The sequence below is a fragment of the Rosa rugosa genome, chromosome 1, assembly GCF_958449725.1.
Source record: "Rosa rugosa chromosome 1, drRosRugo1.1, whole genome shotgun sequence".
In the NCBI taxonomy this organism is placed as follows: domain Eukaryota; kingdom Viridiplantae; phylum Streptophyta; class Magnoliopsida; order Rosales; family Rosaceae; genus Rosa; species Rosa rugosa.
In genome coordinates this window covers 29,970,076-29,996,475 of record NC_084820.1, presented here as the reverse complement: position 1 = coordinate 29,996,475, position 26,400 = coordinate 29,970,076, and the positions used below count along the sequence as shown (strand labels likewise).

General features: G+C 40.9%; 1 protein-coding gene and 1 long non-coding RNA gene across 6 annotated transcripts; both read left to right on the top strand.

Moving 5' to 3' along the window:
• Positions 1 to 17,468: 17,468 nt before the first annotated feature.
• Positions 17,469 to 19,655, top strand: LOC133734919 (uncharacterized). 2 transcript variants are annotated; one of them, XR_009858668.1, is made up of 4 exons: positions 17,469 to 17,733; positions 17,821 to 17,872; positions 18,339 to 18,399; positions 19,500 to 19,655. It is a non-coding gene; the product is annotated as an uncharacterized LOC133734919 (long non-coding RNA). The 2 variants fall into 2 exon arrangements; XR_009858674.1 differs by lacking the exon at positions 18,339 to 18,399.
• Positions 19,656 to 20,826: 1,171 nt separating this feature from the next.
• On the top strand, positions 20,827 to 25,717 carry LOC133724587 (2-oxoisovalerate dehydrogenase subunit alpha 2, mitochondrial-like). 4 transcript variants are annotated; one of them, XM_062151345.1, is made up of 9 exons: positions 20,827 to 21,229; positions 22,913 to 23,050; positions 23,156 to 23,338; positions 23,519 to 23,676; positions 23,774 to 23,873; positions 24,225 to 24,336; positions 24,447 to 24,586; positions 24,680 to 24,865; positions 25,456 to 25,717. In XM_062151345.1, the coding sequence occupies exons 1-9, from the start codon at positions 20,957 to 20,959 to the stop codon at positions 25,621 to 25,623; spliced, it is 1,458 nt and encodes a 485-aa protein (XP_062007329.1). In that variant the 5' UTR covers positions 20,827 to 20,956; the 3' UTR covers positions 25,624 to 25,717. The 4 variants fall into 4 exon arrangements, with proteins under 4 accessions (XP_062007329.1, XP_062007330.1, XP_062007331.1 ...); XM_062151346.1 differs by having other exon boundaries at positions 25,364 to 25,499; XM_062151347.1 differs by lacking the exon at positions 20,827 to 21,229 and adding an exon at positions 21,966 to 21,990.
• The last annotated feature ends 683 nt before the right edge of the window (positions 25,718 to 26,400 follow it).

Below are 26,400 nucleotides of genomic sequence, written 5' to 3'. Positions count from 1 at the left end.
TTTGGGCATGCCTTGTTGAGATTTTTGAAGTCGACACACATCCGCCACTTTCCGCTGGGCTTTTTGACCATAACCAAGTTGGAAATCCACTGGGGATAGATGACTTGGCGGATGAACCCAATGCCCTGGAGCTTGGCAACCTCCTCTCTTATTGCCCGGTACTTTTCCTCATCAAAGGCCCTCCGCTTCTGTTTGATGGGATAAAAGGATGGTTTGATGGTTAACTTGTGTGTGATGATTTCAGGGGAGATACCTGGCATGTCTGCGTATGACCATGCAAAGATGGCAACATTGTCACGTAGGAATTGAGTGAGTTCCGCCGCTACCTCCGGGTCTAGTTGGGCGCCTATGAGGACTGTCCGCTCAGGGTGCTCGTCCGAAATGCAGACAACCTTCAACAACGTTTCCGGGTTGACCGGCTCCTTCTTTACATACTTCTTCTCCTCATCTCTAGGATCCTCGAAGATATTTGGTGGCGGTGCCTGATTACCCACCGTCAGGATTTCATGGCGGCGCGTTGACCGCGCTATAGTCTTTGAATAGCATTCTCGTGCCAACTGCTGACTTCCCCTCACACAGCCCGTGTCGTTGGGTGTGGGGAACTTCATGAGAAGCATGTATCCAGCGATGATGCACTTGAGCTTGTTGAGTGCCGGCCGTCCAATGATGGCGTTGTACGAGCTGAAACAGTCGACGACTATGAACTCTGTATGTACCTCCGCCATGCATGGACTGGTGCCAATAGTCAGCCGCATGTAGTCGAAACCCAGCGGTTGCGTGATGTCGCCGGAAAAGCTGAGCAGTGGCTCGTGATCCTGGAGTAATTTCCTGTTCCGCTTGAGGTGGTTGTAGCAACCGCTGAAGATGACGTTGACAGCGGACCCGCTATCCACCAGGATTCTCTCCCTACTGAAAATCTGCCAAGAATGGCGTCGACCAAGAATGGGTCGTCATGGGGTAAATGCACTCCACGCTCCTCCTCCTCTGAGAAGGTAATAGGTTCCCAACCTGACTTTGGGAGTTTGGCGGATATCTCGTAGTGGATGTTGCAGACTTCCTTTGGGTGATTAGCGCATGCATAGCGCTTCCTTGCCCTGTGAGATATGCTAGTGATTGGAGCACCGCCGTCGATGATGTTGATGCGGCCCAAGGTCTCAATGTTGGCGATCACAGGTGGCGGTTGGCGCACCTTGAACTGCTCCATCTTGCCGTCACGGTACAAGGTCTCAATGGCCGTTTTGAGAGCATTGCAGCTGTTGGTATTGTGACCGCTGTCCTCATGGTATTTGCACCACTTGCCGGTGTTTCTTGGTTTTCCCGTTTTTGGGTTTCTTGGTGGGGGTGGCGGTGGCGGTGGGATCTGATCCTTGCACTGATTGTATATTTCCTCGTACGAGGCTGTGAGGACTGTAAACACTGCATACCGCTGAGAGGACTCCACCTGTTTGTTGCGGTTATACCCATGGGTTGGGCGGTTGCCCTTGTTGTAGTGTTGGTCCCTCTGCCGCTTGTTCTGTTAGTGGCCCTGCTGCCACTCCCTCTTCTTGTCAGTTGGCGGCGCTGAAGGGGTCTTGTTAGTGGTTTCCTGATGACTGGGGGATGGGTGTGTTGACTTTGTTGGTGTTGCTGGTGGCGGTGGGGTTTCTCCATATGTGATTAATTCCGCCTGGGCGTGAATGACCGCCTCACTCATGACGTGGTCATATGCCGCATTTGGATGATTGTAGTTGAGGTGATAGAGGAATGGCCCCTTGTGGAGTCCCTGCTTGAAGGCCGCCGATGCCATTGTTTTGTTTAGGTCGCGGCACTGAGACACTGCCGCCCTCCATCTTGTGACGAATGCCTTCAGTGATTCGTCTGCCCCTTGCTTGACGCTGAACAACTGACTTGTGTTGTGATGTCCGGCGGACAATAAGATGAACCAAGAGAGGAAAGCGTGTGACAACGCATGGAATGAGTCAATGGATCTCGGCGGACACTCGAAGAACCAGTTCATTGCCTCACTATCCAACGTTTCGCTAAATAAGTGGCACAGAGTGGCGTCGTCAAATCCCTTGTTGTTGGTGACCTTCTTGAAGGTGTCCATATGGACGAAGGGGTCAGACATGCCGCTGTAATCTGACATCTTTGGGGTTTTTGCGTACGCAGGTTTGATAGCCTACAGAATCGCAGCGGTGAAGGGCCCAGGTCTGGAAGCGAAAAGCGGATTTTGAGTTGGCGGTGGGGCGCCCGACTCCGCCCGGATTAATCTCTACTCCAGTTGTTGCATCCTTTCCAGTATCTGGGCGGTTGCGTTGTCGGCGGAACCAGCTTGGATATTCCGCTGGACCTGTCTGCACCTTGGCGCAGGCGGATTGCCTTCAGTCCTCGCCCTAGCCTCCCAGCGGTTGGTGTGCGGCAGTGATTCCGCCTCCTGCTCCAACATTAGTTGGGGGATGGGCGGTGGTCCCATCCCCAATAGTTCAGATGGGTCCAACGGTACCTGCATCTGTATGACCGGCCCTGGTATCAAGGTACCGGTGCCGGGCCGACTACGCCTGGTGCTGCGTGATTGCTCGCTCTGCGCTGGAGTGGCGGTGGCTTCCAGCGTCCTCTTTAGTTCATCAAAACGTGACATCAGCGTAGCCACTTGTCTTTGGGCCTCAGCCTTTTCTCTGCGCTCCTCCTCACGCTCTCTGTTTGCCTTGTGAAGGTCCGCCAGTGCCAGCTCGTACATAGTGGTGAGATCTTGGCCCGGTGGGCGGCTGCTGCTTAGATTTGCCTCACCGCCGGGGTTGGCTGGGGTGTTGAATAGTGCGCGGTTAACGCCTACCGCTAGGTTGGAGTGTTGGGGAATGGCGGATTGGTCCGCCTGCTCTTCAGCGTTTCCCCCGCTACCGTTAGTCATGGTAATTGTGGTGGGATGACCTTTTGTTCAAGGGTTCCCACAGACGGCGCCAATGTTAATGCTCAAAGTCCGGCGATAGCCGAACCTTATTCGTTTAACGCAGGTCCGGTGGGCGGACCGCTACTCTTTTGACTTGGTGATCTCCGCTAGCTGTCAAATGAAAGACAGGGCGTCAGAGGGAGACCGCGTTGGGTGGTCTTCACTTCTCCGATGCCTAAGTCAGTCTAAACATATAGACAACATAACAATAAATGAGTAGTAAAATGCATAATTAATGAGGAGAGAGGAGAGAACCTTTTCTAGGTGAGGAAGAGGTTGATCTTCTCCTTGTTTTCGATGTGGAACTAATGTGCTTCAGTCCCCAGGTTTAGGAGCTTCTGATGCTATCTCGGCACGGCGCGTGGAGGCGCGTCAGCGGTGATCTGGGGTTGATCCGAGGCTCAGGCTGTAGCCCGCCTGGCTGTGTATCTGCATGTTATTCCTTTGGCCGGAATTAGTACCTCTGGCGGTACAATGAGCGTAACCCATTATAGCTAATTATGCTTGCAAATGTACATGTATGTACAGTAGAAGATATGAAATCCTATCTGTTGTCTGAATGGACTTATAATAACAGTTTAGTGTTGTTTTATTCAAATTCCAATAACAGTTAACTGTTATTGGCATTCAGTTCAGATTACATTTATCTATCGTCTTTAGTAGCCTACAATAACATTTATCTGTTGTTTTTGTGCACAAGTAACAACATATTTTTTCTTGTATTTGTTGTTCTTTAATATGTCCAACAACATATTTGGATTTCATTTTGTCATTGCTTTTTATTTCAGATGACAATTTTCTGTTGTTTGAGTGCGCAAGTAACAACATATTTTTTCTTGTTTCTGTTGTTCTTAGATATGTCCAACGTACAACATTTTGGATTTCATTTTGTCGTTGTTTTTCTATTTCAGATGACAATTTTATGTTGTTTGAGTGCACAAGTAACAACATATTTTTTCTTGTTTCTGTTGTTCTTAGATATGTCCAATATCATATTTGGATTTCATTCTGTTGTTGCTTTCTAATTCATATGACATATTTGTATTCTCGTTGCACTACAATTATATAAATCTGGAAACTACACAATGCATTCATCAAATATGGAATTCATTCATAAAAATACCAATATTTGATTAATCTGTTACTGCAGCTATACATACATCCAATATTTGATTAATCTGTTACTGCAGCTATACATACATCCATAATGGAGCTAAACTTAGTAAACATCAGTTCAATAACCCATAGCAGTTGCCATGATCAACAAATGGAATCCAAAAAAAAACTGATATCTCATACTAATGATCATGTTTGGTGAAGGCAGATTTAGGTGGTGCATCAGTCTCTTCAACAGCTGGTTTCGACACAGTTTTTTTTACCTCTTTTCATTTGCAGTGCTTTCATCCTTAATGCTATTGCTTTAGCTTTGGCTGTGCTGTTAGACCGGGGAGCCATGGCCTGAAAGAAACATATCAATAGTCAGCAATATGTATCAATAAATGGTTGAATCAACACTAAATTTAGATTTAAGGTAAATAGCATATGAAATGAATGAATATAAGAGGGTTGTCTAAGAGACTTAAGTACTTACTTGAGCAACAAAAGAGGTTGCCCTCTGCATTTCATACCTCAAATTCATTAGCTGAAAGATATTAAGGCAAAAGGAAACAATCAAAATAAACCCAACAAATTAAACAACCCAAATTGGTTGAAAAACACTAAACCCAATCAGCAACTAAGAAACAAACTCAAATGGATAGAGAAAGTATCAGAATGAAAATTCAGTGAATCAGTGAGGCAAGAGCAGCAAAGCCATTATATAAAGGGCTCAAGTGAAATAGTTTAAGTGTGTACGAGAAATAGGCACCAATTTATGGTGGGTGGGCTTGTGGTGTAGTTCTGAACTTCTCCTGTTAAAATTTTGGCTAACAATATCTATCTAACTACAAAGTTCATTGAGAACTACTTAATTATATATGCATTTGATAATTGATATGTACACAAACTAGAGAAAGCTGTACTTAATTATATATGTACTATGTTTAGTATTTGGTTCACATTCTGATTATAAGTTGACAACAATTGATATGCTTTTATATGTATATCTATCCTTTTTTTCCCAAGAGTATGAAGTATTTTTTTTAGAGTAAAGTTTCTTGACTGACACGATAACTTCTTGTTTAAAAAAAAAAAAAAAACAACTTTAGTCATAATTGAGAAAGAAGCTCATAAACTAATATTCATGTTATTTTCACAAGGAAAGACAATGAAATTGATAGCAGCTTATAAAATTGACTAAAACAAATCAGAAAGTGGTTTACTGACCCTTCACAATATTGTCCAAGAAACTCATAATAACAAAGATCTACCTCCCAGCAGTCATGGTTCATGTACCTTCACTTCTGTTTCAGAAAATCCAACGTCGTTTTGGTATACAAATTGTATTCACCAACCTGAAAGAACCGGATGGAGATCATGTCAAATACTCCATCTTATTCAAGCTTCATTTCACAAGGCTAAACAGAATATAACTAGACCACAAGCAAGCAAAAAAAAAAGAAAGGAATTTTCTTGAGCAATAAAAACCTCTGAAACATTATTTCTAGAGTAGAAATATGCCAGAGCAGTATAGAACTCTTCTATGTACTAAGGTACAAGCTGCACAATTCTGTGGATGGCTCTAGCCATAACAATTACAGCTATAGCAAAACCAGGATTGGTCAAGTTACAACTTAAATTCAACTATGTTAAATATATGAAATACCTAGCAAAAATAAATCTCATAGTCTGTCATCATTTTAACAATATTGGTTGAAAAAGATGATCAAAAGACAAAATAAATTCACAACCCATGACTTCCTTCCATAATTCTTGAAAGCTTATAACCAATCATAATTGTTGCAGTGTTCATGAGTAACCAAACAAGTTAGGTGATGAAACTGATATGCAACTATAGTATTGAAACTCAAAAGGAGTACATTAGGTGATGAAACTGATATGCAACTATAGTATTGAAACTCAAAAGGAGTACATTTCCAAACCATGCCACTTGGCAATCCAGAAATTCTTTTATCACTTCTTCCCCCATCTTTCCCGTTCATTTAGTTAAGCAAAATATAAATTGAAAGTCTGAGATGTAATTAAGTGCCATGTTGTAGGAAAATCAATCAGCATGACCCCAAGGCATCAGCCTGCACCTATCCCCAACATTCCAGAGAAATTCAAATTCCATATAATATCAGATAACTTGCCAATATAATATCAGATAACTTGCCAAGATAATTTGAATTGCCAGAGAAATTCAAATTCCATATATATATATATATATATCCAGAGCGGAGTTCCGCTTTGAAATTACGGAGTGAACTTCGAGTTTTGGGTCACTTTTAGGTCGCATATCCACATCTCGACCGTTCAGTTTTTAGGTACTAGTGTATAGATCATCTCTAAAAATTTTCAGCCAAATTGATGATCGTTAAGGTATCTAACTAGCTTAAACCAATGGACGGACTGAATCTGTCAACCTGAACCGTACTAGCTTTAAGGAAGTTATCAATACCTTAATGATAATCAATTTGGCTGACCTCCTTCGATTAAAAAAAAAATACCTTAATGATAATCAATTTGGCTGAAAATTTGCAGCTAACAGTAAAAAATTTAGTTAAAAACTTGTTCAGTTAACAAGCTCGGCTTTAATCGTCAAACCAGCAATGCTGAGAAACTCCTTTCTTTTTGTACTTTTTCTTTTCTCTAAACTGATCACAAAACAACTTCACATAGCAAAATTTTCAGATATCAATTCATAATTGGGAATGTTAAAAAAGGCCAGGCCCCTTAATTCAATAGAAGTTTAAGGTACAAATGCAGGAAAGAGGACATCCCTCCCAACAATTAAGAATCAATGTAAACAAGACCAAACCAGGGAATGAACTCTGTGTCCTATAAGATCATCTACACATTCTGATCATCAGGACCATCATTAATGTCATCAGTTCCATTTCTATTGTTGTCTTCGATGTGCTTAACTGAATCCCGATGATGGTGATCTTTCTCTTCTCCTGAGTAATGATTGTGACCATGTCTATGATGATGGTAGTGGCCATTTTTCTTGTCCTTCAAATGTTTACCTGCCTCATCATGGTTGTCAATCACAATAGCTATTTCTCAACAAACTCAAAACCAATCACAGTAGCTATTTCTCAACAAATCAAACACAATCACAATAGCTATTTCTCAACAAACTCAAAACCAATCACAGTGGCTATTTCTCAACAAATCAAACACACCACAAAATCCATATCCCTTAAACTGACCAAATCAGATGCAAAATCTAAAAAAAATACCAAATACAGAAAGCTCAAAGCTTACCTTATAGAGCATGTTTTCTGGTAGTTAACTGATTTGTTTGAGACATTATTCTGCGAAATGAGATGATGAACAACTATCCTCAGACATTAACTGAAATCATCTTGCAAATCCAAAACCTGAAAAATCACACACACCACAAAATCCATAACCCTCAAAATCTGAAATCTGAAATCTGAAAAATCTCAAATCTTCAAACTCAGAAAACTCAAAGCTTTACCTTTAACGGCGACTTGGGGACCTTCAAACTCAGTAATCCCAAATCTTCAAACTCAGAAAACTCAAAGCTTTACCTTATACGGCGACTTGGGGACCTTCACCGGTGATGAGCTCCGTTGATCGCGTCATCGTCGAACCCAAACGGCAGCAGTGAGGAGGACTAAGGAGATGACGAGGTTCGGCGGGTACTGATATCGGGCGTCGCCGATGGAATCACTCCGGAGATGAGTTTCTAGTATTTGGAGAGGAGAAGACCTGGATTTTGGGTGGAGATGAGATGGAGAACCAACGTCCTTGGTTGCATAGAAGTGGAGAGTTTACAGTTCGTCTGAGGCTTTGTACTTCGACCCGCGTTGTTCTTTGGGAAGAGATCGATCTGGGCCGTTGGTTTTCATTTAAAGAAACGGACGGCTGTCCACAACCCATCCGCAGATTATGTATAGCAAGGACGTCCTCTTTGGAACCTTGCTATATATATATATATATACAGTCCGGCTACACTAAGGATGTCCTTAGTTTTTCTTAGGTACGAATTTCCGGTTTTCACCCACTTTCCGATCAAATTTTCACATCTTAACCGTTCAGTTTTTAGGTCCTAATGTATAGATCACCTCTGCAAAATTTCAGCCAAATTGGTGATCATTAAGGCATCCAAAACTGCAAATTACAACAATGTAAACGAACGGTTCCGGTTCGACAGATTCGGTTCGTTCGTGTAAATTGCAGTTTTGGACATCTTAACGATCACCAAATTCGCTAAAATTTTGCAGAGGTGATCCATACATTAGGACCTAAAAACTGAACGGTTAAGATGTGAAAATGTGATCGGAAAGTGGGTGAAAACAGTAAATCCGTTCCATAAGAAAAACTAAGGACATCCTTACCTGAGAAAAATCCATATATATATATATATATATATATATATATATATGGATAAGTAGTCATTGCTATCCATATGCAGTTCAGCTTCTGATCTGCTGACCATATCAATCAACGTTACAACACCAAAATATCAAATACAGGCTTTATTTATATATGTACCATCACAAGGTAAACAAGGGAAATTGGGCTACTTTAGACTTAGAAATTCATGTTCCAATGAATCTCAACACTTCAATAGTACCTCATAATCAGTGATGACCAAGTTGTGTATCCTGCAGATACAAGATACTCTACGGAGGTTTTCCTATGAGCCTCTGGCTTTCTTGATAACAAAATCATATGCTCTGAATCACTCTCAATACAAGTTAAAGAAGCATACCATAAGGCTAGAGAGGCCCATCATTCATGTCATGGCACACCACTTTAAGCTTTTCACAAGAGAAGTGCTTTTTCTTTTTTGAGTGCGAAGGGAAACTACTTAACGAAGAAGAAATTTGTGGCATTTTTTATTTTTGATTTCTCTTAAAATATAGGATTCTGGTTATTGTTTGGGTTTGGTGACCAAAGCACATTACAAGTAGAACAAATTGACAAAAATAAATGAAATCATATAGTTAGTAGATAATCGAAGTACGGCTGTTAACGTTAGTGATCCGTGGGATCTCTAGTTAGCTTTAGAGAGAGAGAGAGGGAGAGAGAGTGACACAAGATGTATAGTGGTTCGCCTCCGCATGAGCGGGAGACTACGTCCACTTGAAAGCTATACTAGTGTGTCGAGCCTTGCGGCCCAAGGGGATTACAAAGATGTAATGGAGTGGATGTTTAAGTGAGAGGAGGCATTCCTTTTATAAGTCAAGGAAGCCATCTCTTTTACTTGTTCTTCGATGTGGGACAAGCAAAACAACTATTCTAAGTCTAGAAAGCCTAGTTGTGAGGGCATCTTGGCAAGGGCGAGAACGTGGCTTCCCGGAGGTGGATTTGCGACTTCCGGATACCGTGGTGTAGCTTGAACATAGGGCTACACGATGGATGTCGTGGTTGGGCCTTGCCATGTCTCGTGGATGTCCCAAAGTAGGAGTTACTTATGCTTGGTGAGATAGCAAATACTCCATATTATTGGAGGTATGTACAAGTCCCCGAAGTCCCCAAGTAAGAGGAGCTTCTTGGTTGGGGAGTTCAAACAAGATGTCACCAAGCATAAGTAACCGGGCGGTACGGAGCCCCTACAAGTCCCCGAACTCCGTAAGCAAGAAAGGACTCGTTAACCTGCATAACAAAGACAAAAAAGACAGGCATATGTAGAATGCTCGTTTGCATTGGGCAACAAATGTGAGTTGTATTGATATGCGTTGGCATATATAAACGTATGGGGTGCGTGATACATGGTTGTGTGAGCATATGGACTGCATATGATAAATGTGTGATGCGCACAAGGAGATGTAGTTTGCACGAGCGGTGCGAAGGTAAGCGTTTGTAACGTGTGAATGATGAGTACGTGAACGTTTGTGTTGGTTTGGGTGTCGCTCGTATTAATGGAACGCGAAAAGAATTCAATTTGTCGCGAGCGACAAATGGTAGAAGAATTCAATGTTCCATTAACGTGTGGTGTGTCGAGTAGACATGTGGGATGCCGGGAAGGCATGAGCGGAAGGTCAATGGGATGCCGGGAAGGCATGAGCGGAAGCTCAATGGGGTGCCAGGAAGGCATGAGCGGAAGCTCAATGGGCTGCCGGGAAGGCATGAGCGGAAGCTCAATGGGTGGGCCCCTGCTAGGCCCGCTAGAGAGTCCCCGACTCCCCAGCCATGACGGACCTCCGGATGGTTGGTAATTTGTTTGTTGAGGGGGAGATGCACGGAGCAGAGGGTGTTGGGAAGCGAGCCCAATCTTTGGTACCCAAGCGTCGGGGTTAACTGCCGGATCAATGGCTGCCGTAGGCTGTGTTAACTAGTCCCTTGCTGCAATGCCGCGTAGCGATCATTTGCTATTATGAGGCGTTGCCTTACCGCTTGGCGGTTGGTCGTAGACCATAGATTCGTAACGTTTGTATCTGCATGAAAAAATGACAAACACAGAGAGCAAGCATGTATTTGTAATAAAGTTGTTAATAACACTCCGTAGGCATGCTTAAGGGTCATAGAGACATGTATAGTCATGACGTCGGCGGTAGCTCAAATTGGAAGAGCGTAAGAGATAAGAGGAATGCACTTATCTTATGCCGATTTGGAGGCTAGCGGAGTTGGCCGAGCGTGACGGCCATTACTCCGGCAAAGTTTCGTAGTAGAGGGATGATGGTATCGGTATTTGGCAAGGCGATCGATGATTATGTCTCCCTCTGAACCTATCTCTGAAGTTGGGGATTAAATGAAGTCATGGTTATCCAGCGATGCTCAACGGAGGAAGTTGGGCGGTGGTGCCCAAAGGAGGAGAAATCTCAGCGGAGCGGAGTTCGGCGATGATGGCTGGCGGAGGAGAAAACTCAGCGGGGCGGAGCTCGGTGCTGATGGGCGGTGGATTGCCGCTGGGTTGTGCTGGTGGGCGGGCCTGGCGGTGTTTGCTTGCGGGGGAAGTTGGGCGGTGAACTTCGGCGGAGCGGAGAATGGTGCTCGGCGGAAATGGCAAGTGGGTTTTCCGGCGGAGAATGACTCGTTCAGCGGAGAAAAAAATCCGGCGGAGACGAAAGAGTTGGGCGGAAACTCGAGAGTCCGGCGGAGACTCGTGCCAGCTAGCGGAGCACCTGGTCGGTCGAGGCAGCCTAGCGGAGCATGGGGCGCAGTGACGGACCGGAGCGGATGAATGCAGCGGAGCGGAGATGGCTAGAAGAGGGAGAAGCAGTCGGGTCCGGCGGAGATGCAAGTTGGGCGGAGTTGCAGCTTCGAGTGTGGCGGAGTTCCCGGCCGACGGAGCGGAGCTTGTTTTGACGGAGCTGGTCAGTGGGGGCGCTGATGGATGGTCAGCGGTGCGGCGGCGCTGATGGAGCTTGGCGCTGCTGCCGACCGAAGCCCAGAAATGGTGTTTGGAACGCAGCGGAGGTCCGGTTCGATGGTTGGCCGCCATGATTGGAGCTTGGAAGCCGCCTGAAGGAAGGGCGGTGGTGCAAGGTCGGCGGTGTCCGCTTGGCGGAGGAGTTCGCCGGTGCTTGAGCTCAGTGGAGATCGAAGAGTTCGGCGGAGCTGCAGGTTGAAGTTCAGCGGAGATGAAGTCTGGCGAGAAATTTGAAAATTGGAGGGGTGCCCAGAGAAGATTTCTGGGTGTCCAGAGAAATTTTGGCCGCCCAGATTTTTTTTTTGGTAGTGCCAGCGTTGACTTTCATGGGTTGGGCGTTGACCAAGCTTGACTGGCGTTGACCGAATGTTGATCGGCCCCAATGGGCGTTGACCGAACACTGACGGGCCAAAGCTCATGGTTGGTTATGAAGCCTTTGTGTGCCGGCTTCCCACAGACGGCGCCAATGTTAACGTTAGTGATCCGTGGGATCTCTAGTTAGCTTTAGAGAGAGAGAGAGGGAGAGAGAGTGACACAAGATGTATAGTGGTTCGCCTCCGCATGAGCGGGAGACTACGTCCACTTGAAAGCTATACTAGTGTGTCGAGCCTTGCGGCCCAAGGGGATTACAAAGATGTAATGGAGTGGATGTTTAAGTGAGAGGAGGCATTCCTTTTATAAGTCAAGGAAGCCATCTCTTTTACTTGTTCTTCGATGTGGGACAAGCAAAACAACTATTCTAAGTCTAGAAAGCCTAGTTGTGAGGGCATCTTGGCAAGGGCGGGAACGTGGCTTCCCGGAGGCGGATTTGCGACTTCCGGATACCGTGGTGTAGCTTGAACATAGGGCTACACGATGGATGTCGTGGTTGGGCCTTGCCATGTCTCGTGGATGTCCCAAAGTAGGAGTTACTTATGCTTGGTGAGATAGCAAATACTCCATATTATTGGAGGTATGTACAACGGCTAAGCTTTGAACTTCCAAGAATGCTAATGCTATACGTACAATGACAGAAAACACAAGACTACTCAGAGAAAACAGGGTCAGCTGAAAGTAATAAAGTAGATCATGAAAGCAAGAGCCAGTTGGGAGGCAGAATTGCATTTTATGATCCACCATTTTTTTTCTTTACGAAAGGGATTCCTTAACTAGGATGAAATTTATGGTCCTGCTGTGACCGGCATAATAAAAGTAACGAAATAAAATATACCTTATTGCCAATTGATGGCATCTCCAAAAGGACGTACCAAAAGCCAAGAAGTCCTATTTAATTTTCTCCAGTTGATGGCATGGTTGTCTATATTTTTGGTGGATTCCTCCTTGGCCAAATTCCATTGTGTGGGGATCTAATCAGTGGAAATGAAAGTCCTGGCTTTTAGAATTAAAAGGAAACCTCCTTATATGTTGGTCTATTCTATCATTTTCAGAAACAAAAAAAAATGAATGACCTGGATATTTCTGATTTTGTTAAGTTCTTGAGTACATTTTCCTGTTCAGACTACTGCTTCCATTATAGCTACTGCTGGTGAAGATGCAATGGATTTCTGGTCACTTTGTTTGGTATTTAATTATTTTTAGGGTATAGGGCCAAGAAGAGCCTAAGATTTGAACATCTAACTTTATGCAATATCACAGGACATGAACATCATACTGTTAGGCGATGTCATCTAGTAGCAAATGTTCTATCAAAACCAGCTAAATGCATGCTCAACCCGCCAACATATAGAAATGAAAAACGAAATCAATAAGCATGAGAACCGTGCACTGAACTAGAATGAACCACAGATAATTCGTTTATGCCTCCTTCCCCATCCACATTTGAGGTTGATGCGCTTCCACAGTTGTCATGTGTTGTACTTAGTCACACAGTTGAACAACCAACTCTGATACCATTTATCAAATCTTGTAGGTTTGAAGATCCAACTTAAGAATACATTGTATTTAGTATTTACAAACAGAGAGAAAAGAATCAAATTAGTATTGCAAATTGCTTTCATATTACCTTAGGAATCGCAAAGGCATCCGAAATTAGGAGGTCATTGTTAAAAGAAGGAGGCCTTGTGGATTCTGAAAGTGGGTCGAAGACAAAGGCGTAGCTACACACAGGCTCCGCTGGGCTACAGCCCACCCCAAATTTGAAAAACATTAATTTATAGCTTAATTTTAGTTTAAAAAATTAAATATTAAAAAGTAGCCCACTTCAAATTTCTAAAGTTAGCCCATATGTTAATTTTTTTTGGGTCATATCTATGTTATTTCTTTGCTTGAAGTGCTTGGTTGTGTTTTATTTTCTATTCTGCTTTAAGATACATATATATTCGCATAAAAAGCTTGCTTTTTTTAGGTAAATTAAGTCAGAATAAGAGTTGGCTGAGAATTATGATACAAATTCAATAATGAAAGATTTTTGGTTCTATTCAAGAGCACAAGATAAAATTTGAGTAGATATGTTCTTTTGTCTTAGACTTTTGTTATAGAATTTCTATCAAACGTTATAATGTTGCTTTTTTTGGATCAGTTAGCTATTTGATTATTTAATATGTAATTAATATATGATGTGGTTTAATTTAAGGAAAGAATAAAACATGTTACTAGTAAAACTTAGGGAAAAAAAATAATTTAAAGCATTAGTAAACCTTTATTAAAAAAAAAATTTAGTCCACCCTATTTTAAAATCCTAGCTCCGCCATTGGTCGAAGAGGAACAAATCTATCACTGCTAACCAATTCTGCAAAAATAAAAATCATAAGCAAAATAAAACCAGACAAATCTCAAAACCAGAAGAACCCTAAACGCCCAAATTAAAAAAACCATTGTCTTTGGGAGAGAAGCCTTCCAGGGATTGGATCTGAACGGAGGGTTGAGCGGGAAGATGAAGAGGCGAAGGCGCTGTAGAGATGAGGCTATCCGTGGCCTGGATGGTGTTCTCTTTCATGGCGGCGCCGTTGTACTTGACTGCAATTGTCTTGGCCTTGAATTTCTGGATGATGGGAAGGGATTCGGAGAGAATCTAGGGAGGTTTCGGGATTTTGAGGAAGGAAATTATGAGTAAGAGGGGGGATTTTGTCGCTGAAGGAGAGAAAAGAGAAAAGGAGAGCGACGAGCAGAGATGGGAAAGAGAAAGAGAAAGACACGAAGTCTTTCGGAGTTAAGCCAAAAAAACACTTAAAAAAAAAAAATTAACTCATCTTATTCAGACAACACAATTTCTTAATTGTGTTGTTTGAATATCACTACATTGACTGGTCAGCTATAGGGTTTGGGTATTTGAAGGGAAAAGCCTAAAACTTATTGGAGGGAATTCTGAAATTTCTGCCAGGTCCAATATAGAAAATTTCAATCTTTTTAGACGACATTTAACTGTTGTCTGAATCTGACCATATCTTCAAAATGAAACAAGTATGGTTTCTCGGTGTATTCAGACAACACATTTAATTTATCTGTCGTCTGATTTTTTCAGACGACAGAAAATCAACCTTCTGTCATCTGATATGTGTCGTCTGATAGCTTTTTTGGCATAGTGCCAAAAGATTCAAAACATGCATAAACATCAAAGAACATAAAGATTACATTGTTTTGTGCACAAGTTAGCCCTAGCCCCAAATTCAACTACTCACAACTCATATTTACACAACTACAAGCCATAAACATCATAAATAACAAATAAAAGAGAGCAAAGAGTGGAGAACAAGTGATATACCCACGGGTTTGACTCTTTTTGGAGCCAAACCAATAGAACAAGATGTCTCCCTTGTCTCCTAGATGCTATATGAGAAGAGAAATGCTTCAAAGTATAGGGATTTCGGTTTCTAGAACCCAAATCACTATACAAATCCACAAAATCTCACAAAATCAAAGAACTATGAACTAGCTATGAAAAACTAGAGAGAAACTATGCTAGAACTAGAGAAAAGATAGATTTTGATGTTGCAAAGTGAGAGAGTCAAAGGGTGAACGGTTTTGGGGAGAGAGAATGGGCTATTTAAAGGCCAAGACAATTCAAATCAAGGGTGGAGATCAAAAGGAATGAAGGGCTAGATGTGATTGACAAATGTGTAAGCACAAAATGTGGATCTAGCTAGTTTTTGACTCCACATAGAAATGACCTAGAAAGCCCATAGATATTTTGGTGAAGGAGAAAAAGTAAGGGTAGAAGGGTCATTGTGTAAGGGAACAATGTAATAAATGAGAGACAAATGTGTAAGGTGTAAGAATAAGATCACTTGTCATCTTCCAAATTTTGAATTTCAAAATAACCTAGACCTAAAGTCTTCACACCTAAAGTCTCTAACCCTAGTCACCTCTTTCTTGTCCTCCACACATGTTCTCGGCCGGCCAACTCGGCCGAAAATGTCCGGAATCCGGCGTTGACCACTGTTGACTTATTTTTTTTCCGTTTGCGCACTTTCTTCTCCTATTTTCCTTCAATTGAATCTCCACCGAGAGTTTGGAATTGGCCTTTGACTTCTTCATACCAAATGTTCCTCCATGAGTGTAGATCATCCTGGTAAAATTTGAGAGCTTAATTCGCCGTGTTTTGCCCGGAAATGCTGCCGGAATCCGTACAGGTCCGGTTTTGCAGTTTTGTCTTCTAGTGCAGAAACTTGCACCGATCTTTTGAAGTCCTTCCACTCAGAACTAACTCTTGATCTCTTTATAATAAATGATCCTTAGGATTTCTAGAATATATCTGGAAATTTTCAGCTCATTTGGAGTTCATTTGGTCAGGTTTCCACCCCTCCTTCCTTATATAGCTCGCTTTCTCCTAACTAGAGTAGGAAAATGTCCTAAGATTGACTTTTTAGTGCATTTTCAAGCTTCTCCATCATTTCCTAGCATGATAAGGAAAACATAATAAATATATATAAATAAACACAAAGGCTAAGCAAAAGTGCAAGATTAGGGGAATAATTACTAGGTAATTATGGACCTAACAAAAGCCAAGGTAAAATTTTTGATTTTTGGAGTGTTAAACTTCTTCCTACATTTGGTTGTCATGTTTTGATGCATGTGTAGTCAAGGTTGCAAACTTAAATGATTTTATTGCCAATTCAAGAACGAAGAGATGAAATCAAAGTAGCTGGTACTAAATCAAAGCAGCTGGTACTAAAGCTTCGTCTGTAGCTGGTACTAAGGCTGCTAGAGTTGCTGCCAAGGCTTCAACATCTTCTAAACCCTCTCAAACTTCTACAACTTCCAAAGCGGCAACATCTTCTAAGGTTTCAACAAGTGTCAAGGCTGCGACACCTATAAGAGCATCTGCCCGTATTAAGAAAATCCCAAAGAATGTGAATTAGAAATGGGTTAATATATGGTACTGCAGTTCAACAAGTCCTAGATTTATTTTTCAAATTCACAAACATTGGTGGTAATGTTGCACTCTGATGCAACTTTTTGAGCAACCCTTTTGATGTGTCAATGGGTTGTAGCCTCTAATCTTTTGATAAGATGATTAGAGGTTAAAAGACTGCCAAATATGTTGTGTGATGGGTTTTAAACTTTAGATGTTAGTTGTGACCTATAAGAATGGCTTGTTGTAAACTATTTTGTACGTTAAGGTTTAATTCTAACTAGCAATTGTTTATTAATGCTTATATTTGTTTTCAAAGTAACCATTTATGGTTTTGTTTTTCATAGTGATAAACAAAGCATGCTGCATGTTTTATCATGTTGCCTCTCTCTCAATGAAGATCACAATGACCAGTATGATGGAATGTAATTTCATTCCAACACATAAAAGACAGGTTCTTTTCTTCTTCTATTGTTTATTATTTATGTTTCACATTGTGGACTCATTGTGTAACATCCCGTATCTTAATTTACCGGTTTACTAATCATTAGGACGGTAAACGACATTTACTATCACTTTTACTGTCGTTTCAGTACTTTTAGGGGGCCATAAAATATGACTTTTTGTTCGGGTCAAAATTTGAGAAAATGTTCTTCATGGAAGTTGTAGAGGACGTTAAACCGAGCGCGTGCATATGTGGTATGTAAAAATCGGAGTTCGTATACGAAAGTTATGGCCAAAATACTAAAGTTACTGTTCATAGTTTGAGTTACTGTGGTAAGTTTCCATTTTCGGAAACTTACCGAGCCTCTCCCCGATTCTCTCTTCCTCTCCGACCTCTTCACCTTCTTCCGGCCATAACTCCTCCATCCGGCGACGGATTTTGACGTGTAAGATGTCGTTGGAAAGCTCTCTTCCTTCTCTTCATTTCTGGGTTCGTTTCGTAGCTTAATATGAACTGTGGAAGGTGCAGCAACGAGAAGAAGAGGACGGTCACTGTAGCAGTTTTGAGTCAACGCCGATATTTTCCGATTCCGGCAGTCTCCGGCCACCAAATTGGCGTCGAAGGTTCGGTTTTTGACATAGATCATTTCCCCTAACATCTTTCATTTCAATTTGTAGTGTAGAGGTCGAATTAACAATTTCAATTTCTAGGGTTCTTGGAATTTCTGGAAAATTTTCACCGGCCAAATTGGAGCTCTTCCAGGTAAAATTGGAACTTGTTGTAGTTGAGAAAGAGGTTGGGTTTGTTGAGTAGATGGTGCTGCCAAATTTTGGTGGCCATCGGAGGTGGTTGCCGCCGGCGCGTGGGGCCCACGCGCTTCCACTGTTGGTGGCGCGTGGAGGCGTGTAGGGAAGTGTTTTAATTTCAGTTTTTAGCCCATTAAATTGTAGAATTGTTGTAGAGCTTGTATGTGAAGTTTGGTGAATTTTGGAGGGGTTTGGAATTATTTGTGAATTTCCGAAGTTTGAAGTTTTGTGATTGAATTGTGGGAAATCCGGCCGTCAGATTTCCTTCGTTTTCGTTGTGGGATATATAAATTGAGGAATTGGTGTTGTGGAAGAGATTTGGGTTGAATTTGAGAAGTAATGGAGATAGGGATTTTCGGGTTTCGTTTAGGTTCGTAATTATTTTATCGGATTGTCGTTTACGGAAATATAATTGTGTACAGGGCAATGCCGCGAGCTATGGTTAAATGAAGGAACTCGTTTGCGTGGTCGCCCAATAGTACTGTGAGTGGACTTTTGTTTTTAAGTAAATGATGCATGCATTTATTTTGAAATTATTGGTTTATTTAATTATCGTTTTATTTATCGAGCATGATATTTTGTCTTGGATTATAATTTGACATTGATTTTTCATGAGTTTCGGATATGAACTTATTATGCTTGGATTTGGATTTATGAGTTGTTTTTGAGAATATGAATTGATTTTCAGAAATTGATTATAATTATTATTTGAAATTCTGATATTGTGATTTTCAATGAATTCTTTTCCGAGGTGATTTCCGGAATTTCATATTTATTTTTCATTCACCGATTTGAGATCTCTGAAAGATTTTCGAAATGAGATTTCGATGGAATTATTTATTGGTTGTTTATCGACTTTCGGTTTTGGCATTGGGAATGCCTTGATGATGATTTTGGAATTGGTTTTGTTTCGAATCATGATGATACTCTTGGCGTGTGGGACACGTCGTTGGAAATTCATTTGCGAGAGTTGGGGAAGCCTTATGTATTTATGGATTTACTTGGTTTTCGGTTATGTTTCCCTGTGCCATACTGAGGGGTGATTTTATCATGCTAGCATTGATTTTCCGCCTTTGTGGCGCGGTGATGGGATCACCGTAGCCCTTCCGCCTTTGTGGCGCAGGTTACTGTCTCTGTGACAGTAATTCTGTAGCCCAGTATCCTATCGCTACACTTAGTGGCGTAAGGGTATATTACGGGAGTTATGGGAGTTCTTTAGCCTGGGAGGCTATCACCCAAGCCTGAGTGGCTTATTCGTATGGCTATCATCTTCCCCTACTCATTATATTATTGCTGGGCTAGCGGGGTCTAGTCCGATTCCCTTAACCAGCGGGGCTGGTCTTATTTTCTTGAGTATCAGAGTTCTTTCCTCTTTGCTTGGTTGTGGCTAGCGGGGCTAGTCGGTTTTCTTGAGCTGAACTAAAGTTGTGTTTCTTTAAATTGTTGCATGCATCGGGATTTTTAAAGAAATAAATGTGGGAAAGTATGAAATACATTTGGTTTTAATTTGTTTATTTTTGTCCACTCACGCTAACGTGTTTTTCAATACTTTTCCCCTGGGCCCTTCGGTTTCAAATGCCCAGTTTGCAGGCGAAATTAGTTGAGGTCGGGCGTACATGGAGTCGAGGCATAGCCAACAGCATTGCTTCCGCGTACTCATTCTATTTCTGTTTTCTTTGTTACCTAGTGGATTAGTATTGCTCTGATAACCTATGGGATTAATATTGTTTTTGGGTTGAGACTGATATTTGTGAAATTGGAGTTGTGATTTGGGGAGCAGATGGCTCCAGAAGATTAAGGATGGATGATTTAGAAGTGTAAATGTTTTCCTACAGGTTTTGGGTAGCCTACTTTTAGGGGAAGTTCTGCCAAATTTTTGGTAGAATCTCTTCTAAAGTGGGCCCCGCAGGGCCACTTCGGATTTCAGGGTGAAATCTGGGGCGGGTCCTGTCACATTGTCTAATGACACGTTACAACAAGAAACTTATTCTTTGAGTTGGAATATCAATTTGAATTCTGGGTTTTAGTATTAGTAGATGAATGAAGGGATTTTGATGTCGTATGCTTCATTGAGATCTGTAGAAAATATGAGGGTAGGGGAACTTGCAATTATCTATTTTACCCTTTTAGGGGACCCACTATTCAAATATCGACATGTCACGTCAGCAATTGATGGAAGACTTGACGGAGGACTTAACGGTTGGGTACAAACGATGAAATCAAAGAGTAAAAGGGTATGTATGATGAAATTAAAAGTCTAGGGGTACAAATGATGTATGGTGTAGAGTTTAGGTGGGCAAAGTGAATTTAGTTCTTAATTTAAAAATTAAGAAAAAAAAGGACAATAATTGATGATTATTCATAAATTATTAATCATCTCAACCACTACCAAACACACGCACTCACTCAGGTTACTAAAGTACATATGATAGTGAAGATAGTTTAACCATTGCCAAAATATTAAGACAGATTATGAGTGACGAAGATGGAGATATTTGGATTTTGAGGTGGCATCATCTCAACTGTTGAATCTTGTTTCAATGGCCAGGATTAAAAGGCGGGTATAACCAGGTACCGTTTAAAAGGGGCAGAAGATGATTTTGCAGTTAGGCTGGAATGCATGCTCACCATGCCAGCATGTTTAAAACGGCTCTTCACTCCTTGTCTTCCGATAGTAGTGATGACAATAATTGATTTGGCACTCTTATCTTCGAGAGATTCTTCCGTAGGGCACACGCACGGGACACGTGGTGGGGAGGGCCAATCACCGCCCAGCAGGGGGGTGTTTTGGGTATTGCACATTAGGGAGCAGGGGCATTTTCGGAAAAGATGAAAAATTTTCTTTCCTCTGATTGGGTGGCCGTAAGGCCACGTGGTGGGGAAGTCCCTACCTAAGTATTTTTCCTTATCTTCTCCTTTTAATTCTGGCTACTGATGATCTGTCACTCTCTCTTTTTCTCTTCCTCCCATAAAAGCACATGCACATCACACGTTGCCACCCTTCACCTTTCTGTTTCTCATTCTTTGAAACAAACCGTGCATGATGGCTCTCTGGGTCAGGAAATCACGAGACTTTATGATCAACCGTTTCAAGTCCAAGATGGGTTCTTCGGGTTTGATCCATTTCAGCTCTTGCAGTTCATCTTTCACTCGCAAATCTCCGGTCCTGGTTCCTTTTCCGGCTTCATTTGCTCAAAACCACAGAATCCCGGAGGGAGAGTTTGGAAACTCGCCGGCCCATTTCCGTTTCTGCTCTCGTCGTTTTGAATCCGGTAAAGCAGAAACGCTCTACGACGAGGGTGATGCCAATCAGGTATAATCAAATATAAAACTTTGTCATTCATTCTATGAATGAAGGTTCTGTGATGACCGTGATGTTAGCTCTTTTTTTTTTCTTTTTTCTTTTTTCTGTTGAATTTATCATTCAGTCTCACAAGATAGCGCTTTTTTGTTTCAGTTTTTTTTGTTTTTTGTTTTTTTTTTTATCAAGATCACCCGGTATCTTTGAAGACTTTCTAAACTCAGAGATTAATCTGTGCGCGGAGTCATGTCAAAACGCTTCCTTTCTGCCTACCAAAAATAAATTTCTTTCAGTTTTGTGCAATCTGCTTTCTACAGCATTTAAGTATTTTTAGCTTTTAGTCTGGCAAAATGGTGATGCATACGTTACGGTGTACCGATCAATTTAGGAGTTGTTCTTATGTCGGAAAGACGTAGTGCTATAGCTCATGGGCATCTTCGATGAATTAGCTAGAAGATGAGATATTAATTTGCTTTGAATATGAGAGTTAAACGTGTACGCGGCGGTAATGAGTGGCGGACGCAATGAAGACGAGTGGGGGCCACTGTCGCAGTAAAATAATGAATTCTGTCAAAAGAGTTTCATTAATTTATTAATTTGGCCCCCATAGCTATAATAAGTTACGTATATACAAAAGAACCTATATACATCGTTGTTTGATGGTTATCTTGACTCTGACGCGGAAAAGGACAGCCCATTTTCCAAAGAGCACAACCTCACATTGCTCAATCATGCTCCGTTTTCCCTCTCAAGCTGGTCACCTTTGTATTGAGGTTTGCTTGGAAGATCAAGTCTATGGAAACCCTTGCACCAAATTTATGAATTTATCAAGTCTGTGAAATATGAATCTTAATTAAAACAACTATTGCTTCCTATCTTTCAGTCGGTTAGTTCTTCATCTTCTCATTTGCAGATGTCAATTATAGATATATTAAATAGTACTATTTTCTTCTCAAAAAAAAAAAAAAAGTACTATTTATGTTTTACGGTGAGAACTTGTTTGGTTTGCGGAAAGGAAAGTAATTTGTTTGTCTTTCTGATGGGAAATGAAATTCCTTTGTCTTTCTCATGGGAAAGGAAATGAAATTTTTGAAGAACTTTCATCGGTAACATAGGAAAAGTTATCCGGAAAGTTGTTAAAAAATTTGTAATTAATGTAATAAAATAATATGTTGTGAGTAATATATGCAAGGAAAAAATGTGAGAAAGTGATTCCTTTGGAGTATGAAAAGAACCACTTTCCCCCTTATTTTCCTTTGCTTCAGGAAAGTATTTCATTTCCTTTTGCATTCCAAACGCAGGAAATGCAAAACTTTCCTTTTCTAATGCCTACTTTCGGCTAACCAAACGAGACCTGAAAATACTGAGCTTTTTTGTGCTAGGAAATGTATGATTGCAAATGTAATGGATTGATAGTAAATGCTTTTGTTTTTTGAGATATGTATTGATTAGAAATACTATCACTATATAAAAGTTGAAACATTTGTCATAGTTTTATTTCACGCTGATGAAAAATAAAATTTCTCTCGTTTATATATATATATATATATATATATATATATATATATATATATTCCTGGTTCCGCTACTACGTCACTCAGGAAGGCTTGCTTTGAATGCAAATGTGAATGCATACGGGTGTGCAGATGTGTTTTATGCAACTTTGCTGAAATAAAGATTCCAATGTTTTGGCAGGTTTTGGATTTACCAGATGGGAAGGTCAAATTTACTCCTGAAATGAGGTTCATATCTGAGTCGACTAAGGAGCGCGAGTCCTGTTATCGGGTCCTTGACGACAATGGGAAGAAAATTATGTCCAGCAACTATGTTGAGGTAGTAGACCTCCTCCCTTTTGCAATGGGGGTTTCAGTTATCCTTTATTGAACATAAATATATCCTATTAGAACCTTATGACCTGTGGACTATCAATTCAATTAGGTCAGCCGGGAAGTTGCTGTAAAAATGTACACAGACATGGTGATGCTTCAGACTATGGACACCATTTTCTACGAAGCACAGAGGCAAGGAAGGATTTCCTTTTATCTGACTACAGTTGGTGAAGAAGCCATCAATATTGCATCTGCTGCAGCACTCACCTTTGATGACATTGTCCTTCCTCAGGTTCAATTACTTATGCTCATACAATCACTTTCTGCAATATTCTTTGTGGCCGTATATGCACCCCACCCCAACCTACTCAATAAGATCTCAATTCCCTTTGCCTTATCAGATCTTTCAGTAGTTTTGCATGAGATGGGATGAGAGCGATTTGAGAAAAAGTTTTCTTTAACTTTCATGCAGTACAGGGAGCCAGGAGTTTTAATATGGCGTGGTTTCACTGCCCAAGAATTTGCAAACCAGTGTTTCAGTAACAAAGCTGATTATGGGAAAGGCAGGCAGATGCCAATCCATTATGGGTCTAACAAGCACAATTACATCACTGTTTCATCACCCATAGCGTAAGATACAAGTATTTTCTTTAGGAGCTATGTAGAACAGTTTTAAGTCTTTTAGTAAAATCAATAGAATCACACCACAAAATAATTTGCTTTGCAGTACACAACTTCCACAGGCTGTTGGTGTTGCTTATTCTCTAAAAATGGACAGAAAAGATGCATGTGTGGTCACATATATTGGTGAAGGTGGCACAAGTGAGGTAAAATACAAAATACCAATATATATCAACCTAAACTACCTGCACATCCTGTTTTATATATTGCTTAGGCAAAAATATGTAAAGGAGTTTAACATAGTTATCAAGTCCTTGGATCCTTAGTAAATGATGCACTTATCCCATTGCTAGCCTAGTATGCTACCCATAAACAGCTACTAAGTAGATTGTATCCTTCCATAAATACTTGATGTAGTTAGCATCTACTTAGTCCGTAGTCTAGTTAGAGAATTGATGAATCTTTCTGATGTGATCCATTCAATTAACAGGCCCTTGATTTTAGAGATTAATTATTGTTTTTGGTTGTTTTCTTCCTAATAAGTTTAATAATATTAGGGTGATTTCCATGCTGCTCTAAATTTTGCGGCTGTTACGGAGGCTCCAGTCATATTCATTTGTCGGAACAACGGATGGGCTATCAGTACACCTACTTCAGACCAGTTTCGGAGTACTTTTCCTCTCTCTGCTTGTATTTTTTACAATTTCAACCAGAGACAGTCTCTTGATAACAAAAACGAAGCAGTATTTTCTCATTTTTAGGATGGTATCTATTGACAGGTGATGGTGTTGTTGTCAAAGGTCGGGCTTATGGAATCCGAAGTATCCGAGTAGATGGGAATGATGCACTTGCCATGTATAGTGCAGTTTATGCTGCACGCGAAATGGCAATCAGTGAACAGAGACCAATCTTAATAGAGGTAAGAAATGGTCTCTTGTTTTGCTGATTTTCCTGTCCTTCTGTTTGGCATATTGATAAATCCACTCTAAGTTTTGATCTTTTCCATTGGCAGGCATTAACATATCGAGTTGGACACCATTCCACATCAGATGATTCAACCAAGTATCGGCCAGTTGATGAGATTGAACGGTGGAAAGTGGAACGAGACCCAGTAACTAGATTTAGAAAATGGATTGAAAGAAATGGTTGGTGGACTGGTGAGGCAGAGAAAGAGGCTAGAAACAGTGCAAGAAAACAGGTAATTCTTTCTATGCTATCTAAAGAAAATTGAGAACAACAAACTAAAATGTGTTAGTTCACCATGTTCTTTCCATTTTAATACCTTTCAGTGATGCCACAGTTAAGGCACTGCCTTCATGTAGGAATGACCAGTTCTAGGCTAACAGTCAGGAGAATAATTTTCATTAGGGATTTCTTTCATGAAAAGACTAAACTCAAAGAACCGGAGAGAAATCAAGACACTGGCACTTATTCTGCGCAGGTTGAATAATGATGGATATAAAATGCTGCTGTTAAATTGAATTTATACAAGCTAAAGACAGAGAACACCTTGTGACATATGTTTAGGCCTATCTGCAGAATCCTTTACTGTTTATATATTCTTTGCTGTTTGCTCTTTCGTATATTTTGTTCACCAGAAACCATAATATTGCTTGTATGAGTTGTAGTTTTGCCCCCTTTCGACTTTAGATATAGAAGGTTTCTTTCTAAGGAAACATACTTTTGACTTGAACAGATTTTGATCGTTTACATGCATATGATAAAGATCCAAAGTTAGAATTGCTCGCAAGAATTTGAACCTTCTCACTCATCATACCTGTGTCGCAGATGTTACATGCAATCCAAGAAGCTGAGAAAGTTGAAAAGCCACCAGTCGCTGACATGTTCACAGATGTATATGACTGTCTTCCTTCCAATCTTGTTGAGCAGGAGAAACGGCTAAGAGAGACAATTAAGAGACACCCCCAGGATTACCCATCTGATGTTCCTGTGTAAAGTTATTCCACTGTACATAGGTGGAAGTGTATTAATAAAATATTTACCCATTATTCCGTTAGGTCATCTCTAATAAGAGGGCTAAATTGAGATCTCTAGCCATTTTTGCTAAATTATGGGCTCCAACAACAAAAGGTCCAAAGAGCTATAGGTTAAAGGAGAGTGGAGAGGTCTATTATCCGTAGACTTTTTTGCTCTTGTGGGACCCACAGAAAACCAACATCAATTAAGCATAATTGACATGGCTTCTGCTGTTGCGATGCACAAATTCAAGGGCTCATAATAAATAACCGTTGTAATCCAATGGTATACAATCAAGGAGCTTAATTAAACATGCATGCGGCTATAACTAACGTTAAGATTTGTATTACTAAGAAAAAAAAAACGGTCATTTTTTCTCACTTTACCTATATATACATACGTTCTATCTTCCTAATTTCTCACACTTTCTACCTTCTCTTTTACCACTTCTACTTATTTGAAGAATGTCCACTCATTCTCTCAAAGGTGTGAATTGGACAAGAAAATATGATGAAGCTCTTTGTGTTGCATATATGAAAGTCTCTGAAAATTCTACGAAGGTTAATGGCCAAAAGGGAGAAGGCATTTGGAAACAAGTGGAGCAAAATTAGTCTAAATTAAAATATTATTACAAATAAAATAAAATCATAAAAATTGAAAAACATAATGTAAAATCATAAAATACTTGAAATGGCTAAAATTTCACCCTGCCTTACCACTACACCAATTTCGGAATCAGACAACACATATCAGACG

What these genes read in the sequence shown, in the direction of transcription:
- LOC133724587 (XM_062151345.1), top strand. Translation starts at nt 20,957, where the DNA reads ATGATGGCTCTCTGGGTCAGGAAATCACGAGACTTTATGATCAACCGT. An exon ending in ACGAGGGTGATGCCAATCAG is followed by an intron (nt 21,230 to 22,912) that starts GTATAATCAAAT and finishes ATGTTTTGGCAG; the next exon opens with GTTTTGGATTTACCAGATGG. An exon ending in TGTCCAGCAACTATGTTGAG is followed by an intron (nt 23,051 to 23,155) that starts GTAGTAGACCTC and finishes CAATTCAATTAG; the next exon opens with GTCAGCCGGGAAGTTGCTGT.